Below are 20,933 nucleotides of genomic sequence, written 5' to 3'. Positions count from 1 at the left end.
TAAAATAACAAAACTACAGACAGATGGAAACATTAGGGAAAACCAGGTGACTAAGTTCAAAATAACAAACACAAACCAGAAAAGAAACAGCAGAAACCAGGAGGTAAAACCAGGTAACTAAGGACAAGGACCCAGCAAAACACAAGCACAAGACAGCAGGTATATACAGTATAAGGAAGGTAAGACATAAGGTGTGTAGAGGCAGGAAAGGGAGAAGGGATCGAGTTGGGCAAGCATATGTGCAAACACAAAATGTAAACACAAGCACATGGGAAACATAACGTGAACGAATCCCTGCCAGACTGACCTCTGGTGTTCTGGCAGGAAACTGTCCAGTGGTCCATGACGTGATGCATTGATGCATACTATTCCTGTAACATTTTACTTTAAGGCTGTGCAAGTTATGTTCACTTTTTAGTCTTTGTATAAATATTTCATGTATACTTTCAAAGATGAACTCAAACTAGGTATAAGACGCTAAAACTTGCTAGTTAACAGCATAACTATTTCTTATGTAGGCTATAAAACCCTTGCAGTCTCTGCTCTAATTCATAACATAGGTGTTCTATCGGGTTGAGGTCAGGACTCTGTGCAGGCCAGTCATCTTCCTCCACACCAAATTCCCTCATCCATGTCTTTATGGACCTTGATTTGTGCATTGGTGAGCACTCATGTTGGAACACGAAGGGGTCATCCCCAAACAAAGTTGGGAGCATGAAATTGTCCAAAATGTCTTAATATGCTGAAACATTAAGAGTCCCTTTTACTGGAACTAAGGGGCCTGCAACTTACCTGCAACAACCTCTCAGAGCGCACAGAGATTGTATCATAATTTCATAAGTAAGTACAATGCCTGGCCAAAGAATTCACACAATTCACAAAATTCATTTTTGCTTTGATTAAAGCACACATTTGTAATGGCACCATTTTAATAAGCTTATGCAGTGTCACAACATTTATTTCCATCCAGGGTTGCGTTAATTTCTCGTAATGATCTTGTATTGATGATGGAAGAGTTAAAAGTCTTCTCCAGCACATCTCAAAGATTCTCAGTGGGGTTAAGGTCTGGACTCTGTGGTGGCCAAATGATGTCACATGCTCCCTGAACCATTTTTTCACAGTTTGAACTTGATGAATCCTTGTCATCTTGCCATCAGGTAAGAACTGATAGGAAAACCTGTTGATTCAACATACTCAGGTCGTCAGCTGACCTCATTTTATAAGCGCATAATGTTGATGAACATAGACATGACCAATGGAAGCAACCCCAGATCATAACACTGCCCCCAAAAGCTTTTATGGTAGACACCAGGCATGATGGGTGCATCACTCCATCCGCCTCTTTTATTATCTTGATGCACCCATCACTCTGGAACAGGGTCAATATGGACTCATCAGACTCATCACTCTGGAACAGGATCGATATGGACTCAGCAGACCACATCAAACATTCCATTGCTTTAGAGTCCAATCTTTTGGCTCCCTAGTCTTTTTTTCCAGTTAGCCTCAAGGGTATGCAGCTGTTCTTAAGGTTACACAGCTGTTTAGTCCCAATCCACTGAGGTCTCTTTGCATTATGCATGTGGAAATGCTATTACTTTCACTGAGTTTTTGATTTCACCAAACATTTAATGATCATTCAAGATTTTTTTTTTATGACAACATTTCCTCTCTAAAGATGATGGTTTAATAATGCAGTGAACAGTTCTTAACCCAATTTTAGTAGCTTCAGCAGTCTCCCTAATACAGTAATTATCCAATGGGATCGTGCTTAGTTATTTCCAACTGGTGCCTTTTTTTGGCTAGGCCATATATTTGGCCCCATCCTTTGTGGAGAATCCTGATCCATGATTGTGTTGTGCTGCCAGGCTGTAGCAGTGTTGCGCAAAGAAAAAGAATGCAGTTTTTTATTTACTGCTCATTCAGAATAGTTAGCTAAATGTTTACATACTCTATATAATTAGTGCATAATAAGGGTTTCATTTGGACCACATCTAGTGTAAAGTTCCTTATAATATGTTTATCACTTGATTTCTACTTTACATCCTGATCAGGAAGTGAGTAATAACTTCAGGAATCACATCGTTTTGCAGGAACACCACTGGGCAGATCTTAGGGGACAGTGACACTGGCTTGTGCTTCTTGATGGACATGATGTGCTCATCAAAGGAATGGAGTAAAAGGGGCAATTTGTAGAGGTATACTGGTAAAATTTCATTTGTGTAACTGTCTGCGCTTAATACTATTTATTCATGGAAAATAGTCTTATCAGATCAATGTCAGATACTTATCTTTTTTCACTCCCCACTACTGACCCATTGCTCCTTACACAACCAGTAAACTAAACATTTCAAAGAAGATCAGATAAAATGCCACTATAATGGTTATAAATGTTTAAAAAATACTATTTCCTTATGGTAAACTACAGTTACTATAATTTTTTATTACAATTAACATTTGCTTATAAACCTGTAAAAATATAAATATCTTATTACACATATCCTTAAAGTCCCTAAAGTTCCTGAACCTCGATAATTGCTTACTTTTACAAAAGACACAGTTATGCTAGATCCACCGGGGTCAGTAGAGGTATTTCAGAGATATGGCTCTCCATTCTCTCTATCCTTTTGTAAAGTGAATGCCTACAGGACTTGATGAAGAGCATAATGGCTTAAATTGAAGAATAATTGCGCCATTTAACGAGTAATACGGATTAAGCACCCGTGTGAATGTTGGTTAGTGAAGCAAATTCTATATTCATATTCAACAACCAAGGTTTATGAGCTCGTTTAGTTCTCAGAGCAGTGAAAATGGAGCTCCTGCTTTCTTGTCAAGGGCAGCAATCCCTCACTTCTGTCAGTAGGGGGCAGCATTTACTCACAAATTGGACAGTGCCCGTTTCTAGAGTTTACACAGAACGGTGTGAAAACACTACTGCAGCTGTTAACTGAGATTATAACCAAGATCACTGGTGGATTGGATGTGCTGGACAATATGCTGTCCTTATTTCCAGAGCCATAACAATTCAACAGCCCTTTGAGATAAAACCTATATGCAGAAAGGGGGTTGTTGTCATTTAGGTGAACTGCAAAGCTGAATCGAACAGTTGATTTATTTGTGACATGAGAAAATAACCTTTGAATTACTTTCATTTTTGTCTTAACACAATTCAGAGACAGTTTTACGAAACACATGTATAACTGACAGATACCAAATACAAAACAGTCAAAAGTAAGTGTTTGTGTTTGTATAGTATACAGCATGCAGACTTTAAATACCTCTAAAACAAATCCCATATATATATATATATATATATATATATATATATATATATATATATATATATATATATATATATATATATATATATATATTGTTCACACCAAGCTTTATCTGTAAAAGTGCTGTCAGTTTTAGCCGGGTTCAGACAGCAGTGGCCGGATGTCCGTTGTTGTACAAGATCAAACCTCGCAGGGTTCGAGTGCGGAAAGATCCCTCTGGATGGATGGTGTCAGGTTTGTGTTCACAGCGGAAGAACATGATGAAGCCATTCCTATAATTCTTGTTCATCCATCCATAGAGTAACGGATTGGTGAATGTTGAGCACATGGCCACTATGTGAAAAAGAGTATACAGAAGCTTGTATTCTTTAAACTTGAGGACCAGGTCAAGATCACTTGCCAACTGAAACACATGGAAAGGAAGCCAACACACTGCGAAGACCACAACCACCAGTGCCAGCATCTTGGTAGTCTTCTTGCGACGAGTGATGCCATCATTGCGGTTGGACGGGCTGACGTGGTTCTTAAGTTTGACCCAGATGCACACATAAGCATAGCTGATAATACCCAGTGGAAGCACATACTGGAGCAGAAGCATGGAGAAGCTGTAGATGATGGCATCTCGGTTAGTGCCATGGGGCCATTTCTCAGAGCATACAGCAATCCGTAAGTTAATGTAGGCAATCTCCTCATAACGGTACTCCCGAAAGATAGCTAAAGGTCCAGCAAGGATGGCCGAGAAAGACCATGTTAGACTGATGATAACGAAACTTGCACATCTGGAGAGACGCTGGCCCATGTGAAACACGATGCACCTATAGCGCTCTAGAGCGATCACAGTCAGTGTCAGAATGGACACATGGACACTGAGAGCTTGGGCATAAGGCACCATGTGACACATCACTGCCCCAAACTTCCACTCATCCAGCAGAGTGTATGCCAAGGTGAAGGGTAAGCACATGGTGTCCACCATGAGGTCAGCTAAAGCAAGGTTGGCAATGAAGTAGTTAGTTACGGTACGCATGTTTTTGTATATAATAATCATATAAATAACTAATGTATTACCAACCAGGCCCAGGATGATTATAAGAGAATAAGCAGTTATAAGGGCTATCTGAACACTTAGGTGCTTGGTAATGTCATCCACAAAGACAGGCTTATGAGAACCCATGCTGTAGTTTCCCAGGCTGTTCTGGTACCAGTCAGTATATTCTTTTTCCTCATTGGGAATATCACTGGTGACATTAGCTGGGTCTGAAGGGCCCATGCTGTCTTGGGTTGCTCTTCTGATGAGTCCAATAACATTCATGCATGTGCCTGTTACAAAGAAAAGTTACACTGGTTTCAGATTGATCAGGAAAAATCAGGAATTATATATAGAATCACATTAAATTTGTATGTCTATTGTTCATTTTTTTAAATACACCCTTTATATACCTTGTTGTCCAAACCTTACTGTGACCCAGAGTGATAGCTGTGTTTCTTCCACAGTTTACACATATTGTTAAAAAGGGAAGGCTATTATTTGTCATTTGCCGTTCAAAAACATGGATCTTTTGAAAGAGGGAAGCTTTTCTGTCCATCTCTCCTTTAGTGTTAAAGCGCTTTTCAACCTGTGATTATCAGTCTGAGGTCTGTTTACTTTCACACATTTTCCACAGAGAGAAATCTGTATCAGAAAATGAACAGGATAAGCTCTGAGAGTCTTAAAATGCATCAAATACCATACAACACCTTTATCCAACAATATCATTTTACACATCCTTTAACTGTAAAAGCATGACAAGGATCCTATTTTCAACATTGTTTGACTAAATTGGTTGAAAAAAGACTCAATTGGTTGAAAAAAAAAAACAATTAAATTTGTTTTACAAAAATCATGTTAGTTTTATATAATTTCAGTAACTGCTTTATCTTTGTCAGGGTTGCTGTGGATCTGTGGGTGTTAGGCAGTAATATACCCTGGATGGTAACTTTACCTTAGCCAGTGCACTTACTGACTACTATTTGCGATGCAAAGAAGACACTTGGGTTTAAGATTTAAAGATTAATATGAGACCAGATGAGATTTGCAAGTTTTATTTTCTGATATTTACTAGATAATACATTTAATGTATTAAACAACTTGACAGTAAGAGTGCATGACACTTTTAGTGTCAGACCATCCGATTTTTTCAGTCTTCAGGAAGGATACAAGAAAATACGGCCTTCACAGGCAAAAGACAGAGCTCAAACCAACTACACCGATCAGGCATAACATTATGACCACTTACAGATGCCGTGAATAACACTGATTATCTCCTCATCATGGCACCTGTTAGTGGGTGGGATAAATTAGGCAGCAAGTGAACATTTTGTCCTCAAAGTTGATGTGTTAGAAGCAGGAAAAATGGGCAAGCGTAAGGATTTGAGCGAGTTTGATAAGGGCCAAATTGTGATGGCTAGACGACTGGATCAGAGCATCTCCAAAACTGCAGCTCTTGTGGGGTGTTCCCAGTCTGCAGTGGTCAGTATCTATCAAAAGTGGTCCAAGGAAGGAACAGTGGTGAACCGGTGACAGGGTCATGGGTGGCCAAGGCTCATTGATGCATGTGGGGTGAAGGCTGGCCCGTGTGATCCGATCCAACAGACGAGCTACTGTTGCTCAAATTGCTGAAGCAATTATTGCTGGTTCTTATAGAAAGGTGTCGGAATACACAGTGCATGACGGGTCAGGGCTGTTTTGGCAGCAATAGGGGGACCAACACAATATTAGTCAGGTGTTCATAATGTTATGCCTGGTTGATGTACATTGTTTAAACAATCTAACAACTTGTCAGTCACATGTCCCAAAATCTTCCGCTATTTTCTAAGTTGATCTAGTTTTTTAATAAATATTTAGACCAATTGAGCTTGCATTTAAAGGGAGAACCCCATTTGAGTAACTAACATTATGACTCCAAACGATTGTAGTGAGCAGAAAAGCACATCTGAATGCACAACACATTGAATCTTGATGCAGATTCAGCAGAAGACCACATCAGGTTTCACTTCTGTCAGCCGAGAACAGACAGCTGAGGCTGCAGTGGGCACAGACTCCTCAAAACCAGACAGGTGAAGACAAAAAACATAGCCTTGTCTGACAAATCTCAATTTCTGCTGAGCGCACAGATGGTCAGGTCAGAATTTGGTAACATCTGCATGAATCCATTGACCCAACCTGCTTTACGTAAACAGTCCGAGCTGGTGAAGGGGGTGTAATGGTGTGGGTAAAGTTTACTTTGTCAAAAAGCAAGAGTCAGACCAGAAGCTCAAATAGGAAAGGTTTGGGACCAGAAGGAAGCCCTACACAGTATTAGCATATACAGTATATAGCATATATAGATAGCATTGCTGCCTGACAGCTCAGCATCCTGATATCTATCCTAAGCTTGGGTTACTGTATGTGCAGAGTGTCTATCATTCATTCCATGCTAGTATGGTTTTTATTCAAGTTCTCCAAATTCCTCTCAGTAAAATTCATCAAGGTGTGAATTATGTCTTTTAATGGACTGGTGTCTCCTGCCTTATGCCTGGGATATGCTTCAGATCCAACGAAACCCTGACCCGGATAAAGTGGTCACTACAGATGATAAAATGAATGTCCTCGATTGTAACCTTTTTATATAATCTTGGACCATTTGAAATTGCAATACTGAAAGACATTTATACAATTCATGAAATATTAATGATTTACTACACAAATTCATTAAAATCCAATTCAGAAAAAAAATAAATAAATACATAAAATAAAATTCAATCCAACGGTCAAACTAATGTAACACTATAATTACTTGACCTTTACAATCACCTATATTGGCATTTAAGCTTATTACCAGACCTAAAATATAAAGATGTCCTGCTGAAGGGTCCCAAATATCAGCAACAAGCAGCATAATATTTCAATACTTTCAAGCTTTTATTTTCTTAATCTTTTAAACACAAAGCAGTGAAAATTATTTAAGCCTTTGTGAAATACGCACTAATTTTCATTTATTTCTTTATTTGCTTTTGAACAGCATTTGGCTTTCTTTTGTGTTAAGCAGCAGGTCATTTCAAAGCAATTATGGAGTCTCATTTAAAACCAGTAGAAGTACACTCCGGGTTGCATGTGACACAGCTGGCAGTGTTGAAGCCTCACAGCTCCAGGTTTTGATCCTGAGCCCTGATTACTTTCTGTGCAGAGCTTTGCATCTTCGCCCAAGTCCATAAGAGGTTTCCTCTGAGTTCTCCTCCCCAAAAGCATGCTTGGTTACACTAAATTTTCCATCTTTGTGTATGAGTGCTTGTCTATGTGTGCAACATGCCCTGCAACAGACTGACATCCCATCCAGGATATATTTCCCTCTCAGACCTAGTGTTTCCGGGGTCGAATCCAGTTATCTCTGACTGGGATAAAGCAGTTATTGTATGCTTAGTTGCAACAACAATTAAGTTAGAACAAAATTGCAAATGTTTTCATTTTTTTCTACGAATGTCAGAAGCAATAATAGAGATTTATTCCAATCTCACTAGGACGTCTTTACTGTATACTAATCATGTCTTAGCTGCAATGCATACATACTCTTAATACGGTCTTCTAATACCATTGCACCATGCAACAAAATATATTTATCCCTCTGTATGTGTATTGTATGTGACATCTGAGTACTAACAGAATGTGCAGATAATATGTAAAGAGAGTTCTCTTAAATGATGTCGAGGCATGGTTTTATCCATGTGAGATGAGAACATCACAGAGATGAACGACTTATTTAAATGTTTTTGAACTTTGCACAGTTCAGTTCATCTAATCCTTCCATCATCCTTGGACCTTTTCAAAGGATCCACCTGAGACACAGCATGCAAAAGGAAGGTACTTTCCTGCAAAGGTCATCTCTACATTGACATATAGTCTTTGCATTACAAACAGTGGTTTCCAATCAGTTTGGCAAGTCATGGACAATAATAATAGACTGCAATATGTTTAAAATCCTACAGCTACAATCCTACTAGGGTGAGGACAATTCATGTTATTTTTATTTTGGAATCCGTACTCTGGCTTCCTCTTCAGGGTTGATTTTAAAATTCTCATGCTTAGATATTAAGCTCTGTACAGATTGGCTCCTCAGTATTTGTTCGAGCTGTAAACACTATACACCCCAAAACATAATTTTGCTCTTCTTAGTCAGGTCTTTTTGCTGTAAATCAGACTGATTTATCATCTACTTATTACTGTAGAATTCGATTTTGAAAATTGTTCCATTAGAAATTGCATTCTGATAATGGCAACGTCATTTTTCAGTCCTGCACAGATGATCAACTTGAAAAATTGCATTGCAGCCTAAGGGTGAGTCCTTTTTTCTTTTTTCGGTGTGTGATAATAGTGAACCAATAAACAGTCCACATAACATGAGAATAATGAGGTTGGATGCCTTTCGTGAATGTGATACATGATAAATGAAGCAAAAATGGCCAGCAGCCATTTCTTTGGTTCCATCATCATGCCACTATTAACTGGTTTTGTTGCCAGATTTAACAAAGAGAAGAGAATTAACTGCCACTGCTTATCTCTCATGTGCCTGCCTTTTACTCCATGCCGTATGGTCTTATCAAACAGGGATAGCATGCAATAGTATGCCAAGTATAAAACATAAGCCCTTATATACCCTTTTAAAAATACTCCCTCATATATATGCACACATATAGGATCAAAATCCCCTATTTTTAAATGGAACCTATGGGTGTGGTTTTTGCAGAGTGACACTGAATTCTAAGAGTTGTTCAATTGCCATATATATATATATATATATATATAGAGAGAGAGAGAGAGAGAGAGAGAGAGAGAGGGATTTGGCATGTTTGAAACAGTTCTCTCAAACTACTGAAAAGTAAGCAGGAAGGCTGTAAGGCATGTATCATCATTCAGCAATGCCAACGGAAGACCATAGGATTAGATCCTCTACTGATATATGATGCCATAACTGTTACAAATAAGTGACTCCACACTACAATGTTATTTTCAGCTCATAAATTTTGTTTTTTTTTGCTATTGCACTGCACTGTTACTATACCAAAATGCTGTCGTGAATTGCAAGCAACAATTAAAGGATAAAAATCCTCCAACTCCAACAAGTGTTTTATAAAACCCAGCTTTTTGCTATATGCAAGTAGGAAAGAGGAGAAATATCCAAGAGACCCAGGACAATTTCATAATGCACAGAATATTTTATGCTTGTCTTATACTTCATTTTATACTTCATTTTTCATTCTTGAATTATTGCAAGTATATGGTATTAATAAAAATAAAATAAAATAGAATTTTCACTAGGCATATACATTTCACGTACATTATATACATACATCTTTCCACTATAGGTTATGCAACATGTTTAATGACTTTCAATGCCTTCTATCGTGCAAACATGAATTTAAAACCTAAACAAGACAAATAAATTAATAAAAATGACACTCTTACCATATTTGCTCTTCTGTCGTTAGAATAAAGTGGGTCCGCAGCAGCTCGCGCTATGTGAGAGAGTGAGCAGCGCGCGAGCTCTCTGCTGCAGCGCGACAGCATCAGGCTGTAATTGACGCTTCAGAGCCGCCGTACTTTTGAACCTGTGTACAAAATCCATCTAGAAGGCGAGAGATCAGTGCAGTGGGCTTAAGTGAGCCCCAGCTCTGTGCAGCACTAATGTAAGTGTACGATATTAGTTTAAAAATCGAATGTAAAATATGAGAAATGGCCATGTTGATTAAATTAATCTTTCCTCTTATTTCCATTTATTTATAGCCACTCTAATACATTACGTTTTTTACCCCCAAATATAATAATGCTTTGTAATTTTAACAGAATTGCTTGTCTAATACATGTATGATTCTGAAAAACCAAACTCCCCCCACTCCCACCACCGCAGCACCCTCAAACACCACCCCAGCCCATCCACTGCCCACCCCCAACCCACCCTCAGCCACCTGTCTTCACATTCTCTTAATAGTCAGTGGCAGTGATTTGATTCATTAAATCGTAGCTTTTCAGTGGTGTGCAGAACAGGTGTCAATACATATTGAACTTACTGAGTGTATGTTTCTTATTCACAGGACACAGCCATTTTTATTAGACATTGTTGACTATTGATTCCTGATGTTGCCTATTTCCTGTTGTGGTCTTTCAAACGTAAATGTGAATTGTCCACATCCCTTACAGCGTAAAAAATGAGTGTGACGTTTGGTGAGTGTTTATTTAAGTGCCTCTGGCCTTACTGCTGCCTACATCTTCTGTACAGAATAGATGGGTAATTAAGCCTGAATCTTGTCTTTGTCCTGCCCAAGATTATGACTGTGTCACAGTGATCACGTCTTGACCACCTGAGCCTCTGAGCAATGTAGACGGCCATTGCTTTGGTCTTGTAGCAGCATTAGTACCAGTGAGGTGCCGCACTGCTGAGCTTAACTGACACTGAGTGGAGAGGAAGTAGTTCAGGTTGCCAAGCAATGATGGTCATCTCCACCATGAGCTATTTCTTTTAAGCTGTTTGGCACCAGCTTGTCAGGCTGGTGCCAAAAAGATTTCTAGCTGTAATTTGTTGGGGTTTTTTTGGTCTTGATTTTTTTTGGGCTGTCATCTCCCTCAGATGTTTAATTAGTTAATCATTTTAATGCCTTTTGAGTTCCTGAGGCTCATAATGCTTTTAGCACTTTTGCCTTTTTTTAACAGTCACTTTTGGACATTTCTGGCATAAAACATGAATTTAATATATGTCACGGTAAGTAGTATTATATTGCACAGATAATCCATGCATGCTATCAGCTACCATGATCCTGACAAAGTGAGCTTAAGAATATGATATGCTACACAAGTCTGTGCACACTCTACTGTATATGATATATATCTTAGCTACATAAGTGTAGCCACATACTCTATATGAGCAAAGGTTATCATCACACTCATATGTGAGCCTTCTGCAAACTTCAACACACATTGGGAAGCAAACAATTATATAGAATATCCTAGATGCTGTAGCATTCCAGTTTCCTGTCACTGGAACTAAGGGGCCTAATCCTGTTCAAGCCTGTGCAGTGCACAAAGCAATCTACATGAACATGGTCTGCTATGGTTGCAGTGGAAGATCTCGAGTGGCCTGCAGAGAGCCCTTACAGTGAATGAATTTAATCTAAATCTCAAAACTCAAAAACAAGCAGACATACTATAATAAAATTGTTGAACCCAATCCGTTCAGTTGGTGCCAAGTGTCCAGGAAAAGACAGCTATAGCAGCAATAAATAGACAACCTACGCTATGCTGCCAAAAGTTTTAGGACACCCCTCCGAATCATTGAATTCTGGTGTTGTTTTTCAGGAGTTTGACTTGGCCCCTTAGTTCTAGTGAAAGGAACTTAATGTTTCAGCATACCAAGACATTTTGGACAATTTTATACTCCCAACTTTGTGGGAACAGTTTGGGGATGACCCCTTCCTGTACCAACATGACTGCACACCAGTGCACAAAGCAAGGTCCATAAAGACATGGATGCATGAGTTTGGTGTGGAGGAACTGCACATAGCCTTGACCTCCACCTGATAGAACACCTTTGGGATGAGTTCGAGTGGAAACTCACCGTTCCAAATCTGGGACTTCTGCCTTTACATGCACATGAATTTAATATGGAGTTGGCCCACCTTTTGTAACTATAACAGCTTCAGCTCTTCTGGGAAGGCTTTCCACAAGGTTTAGGAGTGTGTTTATGGGAGTTTTTGACCATTCCTCTAGAAGAACATTTGCGAGGTCAGGCACTGATGTTGGACGAGAAGGCCTGGCATGCAGTCTCTGCTCTAATTCATCCCAACCCAGTGTTCTATCAGGTTGAGGTCAGGACTCTGTGCAGGTCAGTCAAGTTCCTCAACACCAAACTCGTTCATCTTTATGGACCTTGCTTTGTACACTGGTGTGCAGTCATGTTGGAACAGGAAGGGGTCATCCCCGAACTGTTCCCACAAAGTTGGGAGCATGAAATTGTCCAAAATGTCTTGGTATGCTGAAGCATTAAGAGTTCCTTTCACTGGAACTAAGTGGCCAAGGCCAGCCCCTGAAAAACAACACCTGAATTCAATGATTTGAAGGGGTGTCCCAAAACATTTGGCAATATAGTGTATAAAATAATGTTTCTGAAATAAATCCGAGATATTTTTTTTCACTCAGATTGGAGCATGTGGTTTATAGCTACCACTACAATAATGCATTTTTTGTCCATCGCTTATTGTATTTAAAATATCATGCTTATGCAAATTTTTACGTGTTGTATCTTAAATAACGCACGCACTGTGGGCTCTTGCCAATTCGGACACAAGAGGTTGAATAAGTGCACTAGATGAGGCACATAAACCATTATATTACACCCTACATAGTGCACTCATATAAGGGCGTGGGCCGTTGTTTGGAACGTCACCCACAAGAGACGTTTTTGTACTCTGAACTCCGAGGAGCAAACAGAGAAAGAGACTACGTGGATAGGTGACGTTGTGTTTTTGTTTACTAAAATAGTATATTTTTGTTTTTATGTTGTTACTCTTGTTAAAGACTGTAACAAAAAAAAATGGCATTAGCGGTTTAGCGTTATTATATTGTTTTAATGACGTCGGCGCTGAATACATCATATTGTACTTGGAATGTTAGCATGCTAGTGAGCTAACAAACTTTCCACAGATACTTTAAAACATAAGCTGAACTTTATTTTGTTTATCATTGTAAATGTTAACATTCCGTTTCCTGTATGTTTATTCGATAATGACCTTGAGTTTATTTAGTAAACAAATAATACTGTCCATGTAAATATTAAAAAAAAAGAAGCAATTTCAGAGTTATTCAGTTGGTCACTGCTATGTTACAAGTGAAAATAATGATATTTTTATATAGCGAGATATAGAATATTAGACATACAGTTATAATAATGTCTTGTAAATATGCTGACATTTCATTATTTTGTGTTGTGTGACCAGCGTGTGACTAAAAGTGGAAGTGAAAGTCAGACTTGAGGCTTTTTCTCCATCTATGGCGTGCAGCAGTATGAAGCAGGCTGAGGCTCAGAGTCTCAGTGAGGATCTTACATGTTCCATATGCTGGGATCTGTTCAGAGATCCAGTTATGCTTGGCTGCATGCATCACTTTTGCAGGCCGTGCATCACTACCTACTGGAAAAGTATCCGAGGTCCAGCTGCGTGCCCTCAGTGTCGCAAGGAATTCCCGAAAAAACAGTTTCAGACCAACTATTTGGTGGCTGGTCTGGTCGAAAAGGTCAGAACCAATGCGTCAGTTGCGTCCGTGAGGAATTTACAGGTAAGTTTTTTCTCAGTCAAACAACTAAATCATTAGGGCCTTGTAAGCTCTCATGCTGGATATACACCGATCAGGCATAACATTATGAGCACTGACAGGTGAAGTGAATAACACTGATGATCTCCTCATCATGGCACCTGTTAGTGGGTGGGATATATTAGGCAGCAAGTGAACATTTTATGTTAGAAGCAGGAAAAATGGGCAAGCGTAAGGATTTGAGTGAATTTGACAAGGGCCAAATTGTGATGGCTAGACCACTGGATCAGAGCATCTCCAAAACTGCAGTCTTCTGGTCTGCAGTGGTCAGTATCTATCAAAAGTGGTCCAAGGAAGGAACAGTGGTGAACCAGCGACAGGGTCATGGGCAACCAAGGCTTATTGATGCACGTGGGGAGCGAAGACTGGCCCGTGTGATCCAATCCAACAGACAAGCTACTGCTGGTCAAGTTGCTGAAGAAGTTAACGCTGGTTCTGATAGAAAGGTGTCAGAATACACAGTGCATGATGGGTCGGGGCTGTTTTGGCAGCAAAAGGGGGATCAACACAATATTAGGCAGGTGGTCATAATGTTTCACCTGGTCGGTGTAAATATTATTTCAAAAATGACCGCTACCTACACTACCAGTCAAAAGTCTTTTCTAATGTTTATTTCTTTCTACATTGTAAAACAATGCTGAAGGCGGCCGAAATACACAACAAGGTCCTTTGAACAGTTGATATTGAGATATGTCTGCTACTGATGCTCTGTAAAGCCTTCATAACGGCTCTAATCTGAGGTGCTGTTAATTGGTGATTTCTGAGGCTGGTCACTCTAAATGAACTTCTCCTCTGCAGCAGAGGTCAGTTTTGGTCTTGCTTTACTGGGATGGTCTTCATGGTTCCAGTTTCATCATGGTGCTTGATGGGTTTTGCAAATGCACTTGACAATACTGTTCTTGCAAGAACTATTCCAGAACACCTGACCTTCGTGTCTTAAAATACTGTTTTTTGTTGTCGTTACATATGGATTACTTAAGTCCATGTGTGTTATTTCATAGTTTTGAAATCTCCAGTATTGTTCTAAAATGTAGAAAATAAATCCCTAAACAAAAAACATTGAATTAAAAGGTGTGTCCAAACTTTTGACTGGTAGTGTATATTATAGTAGCCATCCCATATTGATGATCACAATCATAAAACTACATTACAGTGACTTTTTTCATGTGCCTTTTTCAGAAACAATTTAAGGATGCGATGGAATCTCATCAATCACAGAAAGAACAGCTAATTGCCATGATCCGTAAAGGTGAAGAAGAGATGAGCACATTAAAGGTATGGCTCATCAACAAGGTGGAGGACAAAAGTTTATGCTATGCTTTAGGTCAGTCAGCAGCAGCCTACTTGCCTGGACCCACCGGGGGAAAGAACATTAGGTTAGGTGGCTAGCTTATCCGTTTGCTCACTGATAATTTTTTACTGTGTGCCGTAACAAGACATAACATAAAGTACAGTAATGCACTAGTTTTGTGGATGACAACATATGAGTTAAAAATTTCCCTCTCTGATCCTCTTGTTCTCTCTGTGTGCCACTGTTTATCCTCATTTTTGTATGGATTAGAAAGCGGGAGCTGATCTCAGGGAGAGGGTGTGTTACGACTTCCAGACTCTGCACCATTTCTTGCAAGTGGAGGAGGCAGCCATGCTGGACCAGCTAAGGAGGGATCAGATGGACCTTGAGCACAATCTGGAATGCCAACTAGAGGCTCTGCATACCGCAGTTCAAGAGCTGGAGCAGACTATGGGCTCACTCCGAACAGCTACCAGCAAAGCACGGAACATGGCACCAGTGGAGGTGAAAGATTCGTATAAATTACTGATTTTTAAAGTGAGAGTGGTTATCTGCCAGTGTTTTAAACATGACTGCATACGTATACTGATCAGCCGTAACATTATGACCACCTGCCTAATATTGCGTTGGTCTTCCCCGTCGTGGCATTGACTCCAATAGATCCCTGAAGGTGTGATGTGGTATCTGGCACCAAGATGTTAGCAGCAGATCCTTTAAGTCCTGTAAGTTGATACTTACAGGACTCTAAGGACTTAAAGGATACTTTTGATAGACACTGACCACTGCAGACCGGGAACACCCCACAAGAGCTGCAGTTTTGGAGATGCTCTGATCCAGTTGTCTAGTCATTACAATCTGGCCCTTGTCAAACTCGCTCAAATCCTTACGCTTGTCCATTTTTCCTGCTTCTAACACATCAACGTTGAGGACAAAATTTTCACTTGCTGCCTAATATATTCCCCCCACTAACAGGTGCCATGATGAGGAGATAATCAGGGTTATTCACGCCACCTCTCAGTGGTCGTAATGTTATACCTGATCTGTATATATGATTACTTTCTTTCTTTTTTTTGTACATCTTTTTCCTCTTGTTTTTATTTACCCAAAATACTGCAGGACAACATGTGAAAATCTAAGTTTGTAATGTTGAGTGACAAAAGGGACCCAGTTTACATTTTACACAGCGGCAGGACTGGTCAGATCAGATCATCTGCTGTAATGCTAACATTCTCTATTCTTTGTCTCTCTCTAGCTACCAGAATTAAAATCCAGGTAAGTGGTAATTAAAGACTGCTATTATATGACCTAGCCTGGCTTTGTCTATTAAGCTTTATTCACATGAAACCATGCCATCCTTAACAAGATATTTTCTGCTAAGCATTTAGCAGGCTGTTTTCCTGTCAAAAAATGCTATAACGCTTTAAACACTGAATTGATTTTTCCCTATCATTCTCAGAACAAATGTTCCAGCCATCAAAGGACCTTCTATTGAGGGTTTGAAGAGAAAATACATAGCACCACTTCAGTACACACTGTGGCGAAAAATGTTTAAAAATTTAAAACCAGGTAATGTACAAAATCCTGATTAAAATATCAAAACGTTATATTCCGTCCTCATTACTACTGTTTGTCAATAAGCCTGTTTCATGCCTCATCTGAAGTGCTGTTCAGAGCCTAGAATACTGTTCTATATGTTGATTTTTTCATACAGAATTTCAGCAAACTAACAAGTAGTGGTAGATGAAAGAAAATGTCTTGATGTCTTGAAAATCAGCATGATTTGATGGAGATGAGTGTGTTGCAGTTTTCAGTATCGCCTAATCTGAGAAAGGCAACATTAAATCGTACCATCTGGCACATCTGGGCAAGCTACTTTAAAATCCTTATTACACAAGTGAACATAAAAAGAGAAATCTGCATCCAGGCAAGCAACAAGTAATACATACGCTTGATTGATTTGTGTAGGAAATGAAAGTATGAATCAATTTAATCCATTCCTTTGTGATGCCACCACTTCACTAATTAGAGCTGTAATAGCTTTGCTAAGTAATCTGTCTCGTAGTAACTCACTGCATTCATAAACCTGTACCAATCACCATGCCTTTATATATCACTACTGGCTAATCAGTGCAGAGATGGCAGCCCACTGGTATATACATAATCTGGAAAGTGTTTTTTCATCCAGACCTTTTCAGATTTCTTTCTCCCACCATCCAAAGACAGAATCATACACTTGCTTTTACATTAAATTTATTCAAAATAAGTGCAGTTTTGTTTTGTAAACCATAATAATCACATTAACCTTTTTGTTTATTTTATACTCAGGCCCGCTTTCACTGACTTTCGATGAGGACACGGTTCATCCCACCCTCCAGCTCTCTCGAGACAGGACCCAAGTGGTTGAGACTGAAACCATGCTTCCATACAAACCCAATCCGAAGCGCTTCATTCAGTGCGTCAATGTTCTCGCAGCCCAAGGATTCCATACAGGCAGACATTATTGGGAGGTGGGTGTTGGCACCAAGCCCAAGTGGGACATAGGTGTTGCCCTGGAAACAGTGAATCGACAGGCACGGGTTAAGCTCTGCCCAAATAATGGGTACTGGACCATGCGTCTGCGCAACAACACAGAGTACTCAGCAGGCACCCAACCATGGACCCCAGTACACGTGACCACTCGACCTGTAAGAATTGGGATCTTCGTAGACTGTGAGGAACGCATAGTTTCCTTCTACAATGCTGATGACATGAGCCTTATGTACTCATTCTGCAACGGGCCCAGAGGGAAGGCTTTTCCATTCTTTAGCACATGCCTCAGTGAGCCTGGGCAGCGAGCTCAGCCCATCCATCTCCTGCACTTCCTCAGCATGGCTATCTGATAGCTAGAAGCCTCAGATCTTTATACAGTGTAAATTACATACATATAGACTACATACATATAGACACGTGGCATTAAAATGCGACCTGTATCTGGATGTTGTCCACATACACATTGAAAAGACGAGTGTAAATGCATTTGTTATCGGAATGTTTTTTGACCAAGGTGTCCAGGTCATGAGGTAGTTGAGGATGCATTGTGATCGGATCTTCGTATAATGCAAACGCAATCCAGCCATCACGTGTGGAGCGCGTGTGAAAACGCCACCCATGGAGCGCGTATGAGACTCTATTTCTATCTTTGTGGATTGATGCTGTTCACTATATTCGACAACATGCAGCTAACAACGTAAAATAAGTTCTAGATTAACATTTTATGTCTCATGGATGGACGGTCCCAGTCTTACAACTGCTTGTAGTAGGATAGAATGCCTTCCTTTCCTGTTGTAGTAATAAGATACGTTGTCTCTGGGGGATAATATTGGGATATGGGTCCCATCTATCGCCTCAGTACACTGAGAGAAGCCATACCTCTCTTCAAACCCATGCTCCACCTCGTTCAGTCTCTCTGCAGCGGGCTTACTTGTGCTGACATGTGAGTGATTTTAGCCAAGGTGCCACCTCATGCACACTTTACCAAACTACAGCTTTGCTGACACAGAAGAGATGAATAATTGTCTGAAAGCAGTCACCTGTAGTAAGTACAGTGCCAGAGCAAATCTTTTCTCCACAGCTCACATCACTGCACATAGCGGTGTGGTTTTGCTAAACAGCCGAAGGTGGAGTTTGCTTTCATACCTGAAAGTTGCAGAACCATTCAATCTCTGTAAAGTATGTGCATTTTTCCCACCACAGCTTGGAACGATCCCGGACCCATAGGTTTCTTTTTACTGTTTTCATTACGCCAGCTCTCCACCTTAGTAATATCTGTAACCTCCTCATCCTTCTTGTTTTATGAGATTTGTAAAAATCTCCCATGACTGAAAATGTTTTTCTTTTAAAATAAAACCCACTAGTACTTCAGGTCGACTTTGCTGACCTTTTTTTTGCCTCTGCAGACTTGAACAGTGCGCAGGAAAGACAGATCTGATCAGATATCCAGACACAGAAGCCACATGGTGGTGACAAGTTGTAAACACACCGTGTCCTGATTGGCTGATGATCTCATCTGCTTGATTGGATTACAGTGATCACATTTTAATGCCAAGTGTAAACGCAGCCATAGACTGACTGGGCAAAAAAAAAAAATCACATCTTGGATTGAATTCAGGAAATCAAATCAAGAGCCTTCCATTGGATAATTACTACAGTGATTTATGTTTCAGCTGGCAACAAGTTATTTAACCCAAGCTGATGCAGCGAGTAGGTTCTCATTTATTAAACAACCATGTAAGAAGACATGTCCTGGGGTCGTGGAAAAGTTACTCGGTTTGAAAAGGGTCAAATTATTGGCCTGCATCGAGCAAAGGAAACAAGTAAAGAGATTGCTGAAAGAACTGTCGAGCGCATTATTAAAACGTGGTGAACACAGTGGTGGGTTCTTCTTTGAGGAAGAAATGTCAGAAAGAAAATCTTGAACAGTGAAAGTAAGGGCATTACCACACACACAATGTGAAGAGAACTCAAGGGATTGGGACTAGACAGCTGTCTGGCCTTAAAAACAGCTGTGTAGCCTTGTGGTTAATCAGGAAAGAGGCTTTAATTTGCTAAGGAGCATGACGATTCTGGAGCAATGGAAAAAGACCCTGTTGCAGAGTGATGAGCACATAAGGGTAAGAGTGTGTAGGGGGGAGTGTTATGATCTGGGGTAGCTTCATTTGGTCATTGCCTGAAAAAGGCGTCATCTGGCTACCTGAATGTACTGAATGACCAATTTTTTCCATCGGTAGATTTTTTTTATTTTTTTTTTGTCTTTTCTGATGGCATGTTTAAAGATGGCAATGCCAGGATTCATCAAGCTCAAATAGTGATTTTGAGCAAAGAGTGGTTCAGAGAGCATGAGGTCTTCATTTTCACAAATGGCTTGGCCACCAGAGAGTCCAGACCTTAACACTATTGAGATGGGATGTACTGGAGAAGATTCATAAGTATAAGATCTTGGTGAGAATTTAATGCAACTCTGGATGGAACTAAATATTTTGATCTTGCATAAGCTTATTGTAACAATGCCACGGCAAATAATCAAAGCAAAAGGTGATGCAAGGAAACGTACATTTTTTTCACAAGACATTAAATCATTTACATAGCTCACCATGCACATTTTAGTCATGATACTGCTGTCACCAGTCATGTTTTATTCCTGCATATTCAATATCTCATGTAAATCATTTACTCTGGCATTAAATGTACTAACAAAGATCAATGACAGTTTTTTTAATCTGGTTAGGTTGAGAGCAGCTGCCGAAAGCTATGATTTTTTTGAGGATTGACAGTGATGAAGTAAAGCATCATCGCTAACCTTGTCATGTTGATCAAGCAATGTCACTCTAATCTAATGTCATGTCATATACTGTGTCATGTTGCTGTCTCTGTCATTGACTCTGTAAACAATTAATTTGTACCTGCACTTGAGCATTTTTATTTTCATTATAGGAATGCTGGATGAACTATAAATATTTGCTGATGTGTTTTGCTGATCTATTCAGGATTAATTTTCTAATCAGACACTCTATATAATGTACGCAACTAATAAGCAGTAATAAATCTAAAGAATTTTTATCAGGTGTTGTATAATTTCCTTTTAGGGAATACCCCTTTACAGAATTATAATTTTAGGAAAAGAAATCCTTCATAAGTAATCATGGCATGTACCAGTGCCTGTTCATGTTGGATGCAGATCACAGTACCAGGAAGACTACCTGTTCTCTTCCTCCATACAAGATCCTCAGAAATATTGATCTTATTGCTTTTTAATGGGTTTGATGACTTCTCTGTACTCATGAGGTTCAACGTTCTACTGACAACCAATAACAACAAGTGATTAATATTAATAATCATTCATCATTTTTTAAACATGTATCTCATTGCTTTTTATTTCTTGGTTTTATTTCAAATCTAGTTTGGATCCCGGACACCCAAAAAAAGCATGGATCGAGTGTCGTTATCTGTAAGAACA

The 20,933-nt window shown here is 39.5% G+C and overlaps 2 protein-coding genes across 2 annotated transcripts; one reads left to right on the top strand and one right to left on the bottom strand.

Annotated features, from left to right (window-relative positions):
• Positions 1-3,370: 3,370 nt before the first annotated feature.
• On the bottom strand, positions 3,371-10,168 carry npy7r (neuropeptide Y receptor Y7). The gene is made up of 2 exons (XM_058396472.1): positions 9,757-10,168; positions 3,371-4,598 (listed from the first exon to the last, which is right to left on the bottom strand). Exon 2 carries the CDS (start codon positions 4,588-4,590, stop codon positions 3,424-3,426), a length of 1,167 nt encoding a protein of 388 aa, XP_058252455.1. The 5' UTR covers positions 4,591-4,598; positions 9,757-10,168; the 3' UTR covers positions 3,371-3,423.
• Positions 10,169-12,713: 2,545 nt separating this feature from the next.
• Positions 12,714-20,536, top strand: trim105 (tripartite motif containing 105). The gene is made up of 7 exons (XM_058397503.1): positions 12,714-12,792; positions 13,278-13,614; positions 14,830-14,925; positions 15,212-15,445; positions 16,194-16,213; positions 16,398-16,507; positions 17,267-20,536. Exons 2-7 carry the CDS (start codon positions 13,330-13,332, stop codon positions 17,818-17,820), a joined length of 1,299 nt encoding a protein of 432 aa, XP_058253486.1. The 5' UTR covers positions 12,714-12,792; positions 13,278-13,329; the 3' UTR covers positions 17,821-20,536.
• Positions 20,537-20,933: the final 397 nt, after the last annotated feature.

Source organism: Hemibagrus wyckioides, linkage group LG08 (genome assembly GCF_019097595.1).
Source record: "Hemibagrus wyckioides isolate EC202008001 linkage group LG08, SWU_Hwy_1.0, whole genome shotgun sequence".
Lineage (NCBI taxonomy): Eukaryota > Metazoa > Chordata > Actinopteri > Siluriformes > Bagridae > Hemibagrus > Hemibagrus wyckioides.
The sequence above is the reverse complement of the archived record's forward strand: the minus strand, read 5'-3'. Positions and strand labels throughout refer to the sequence as shown.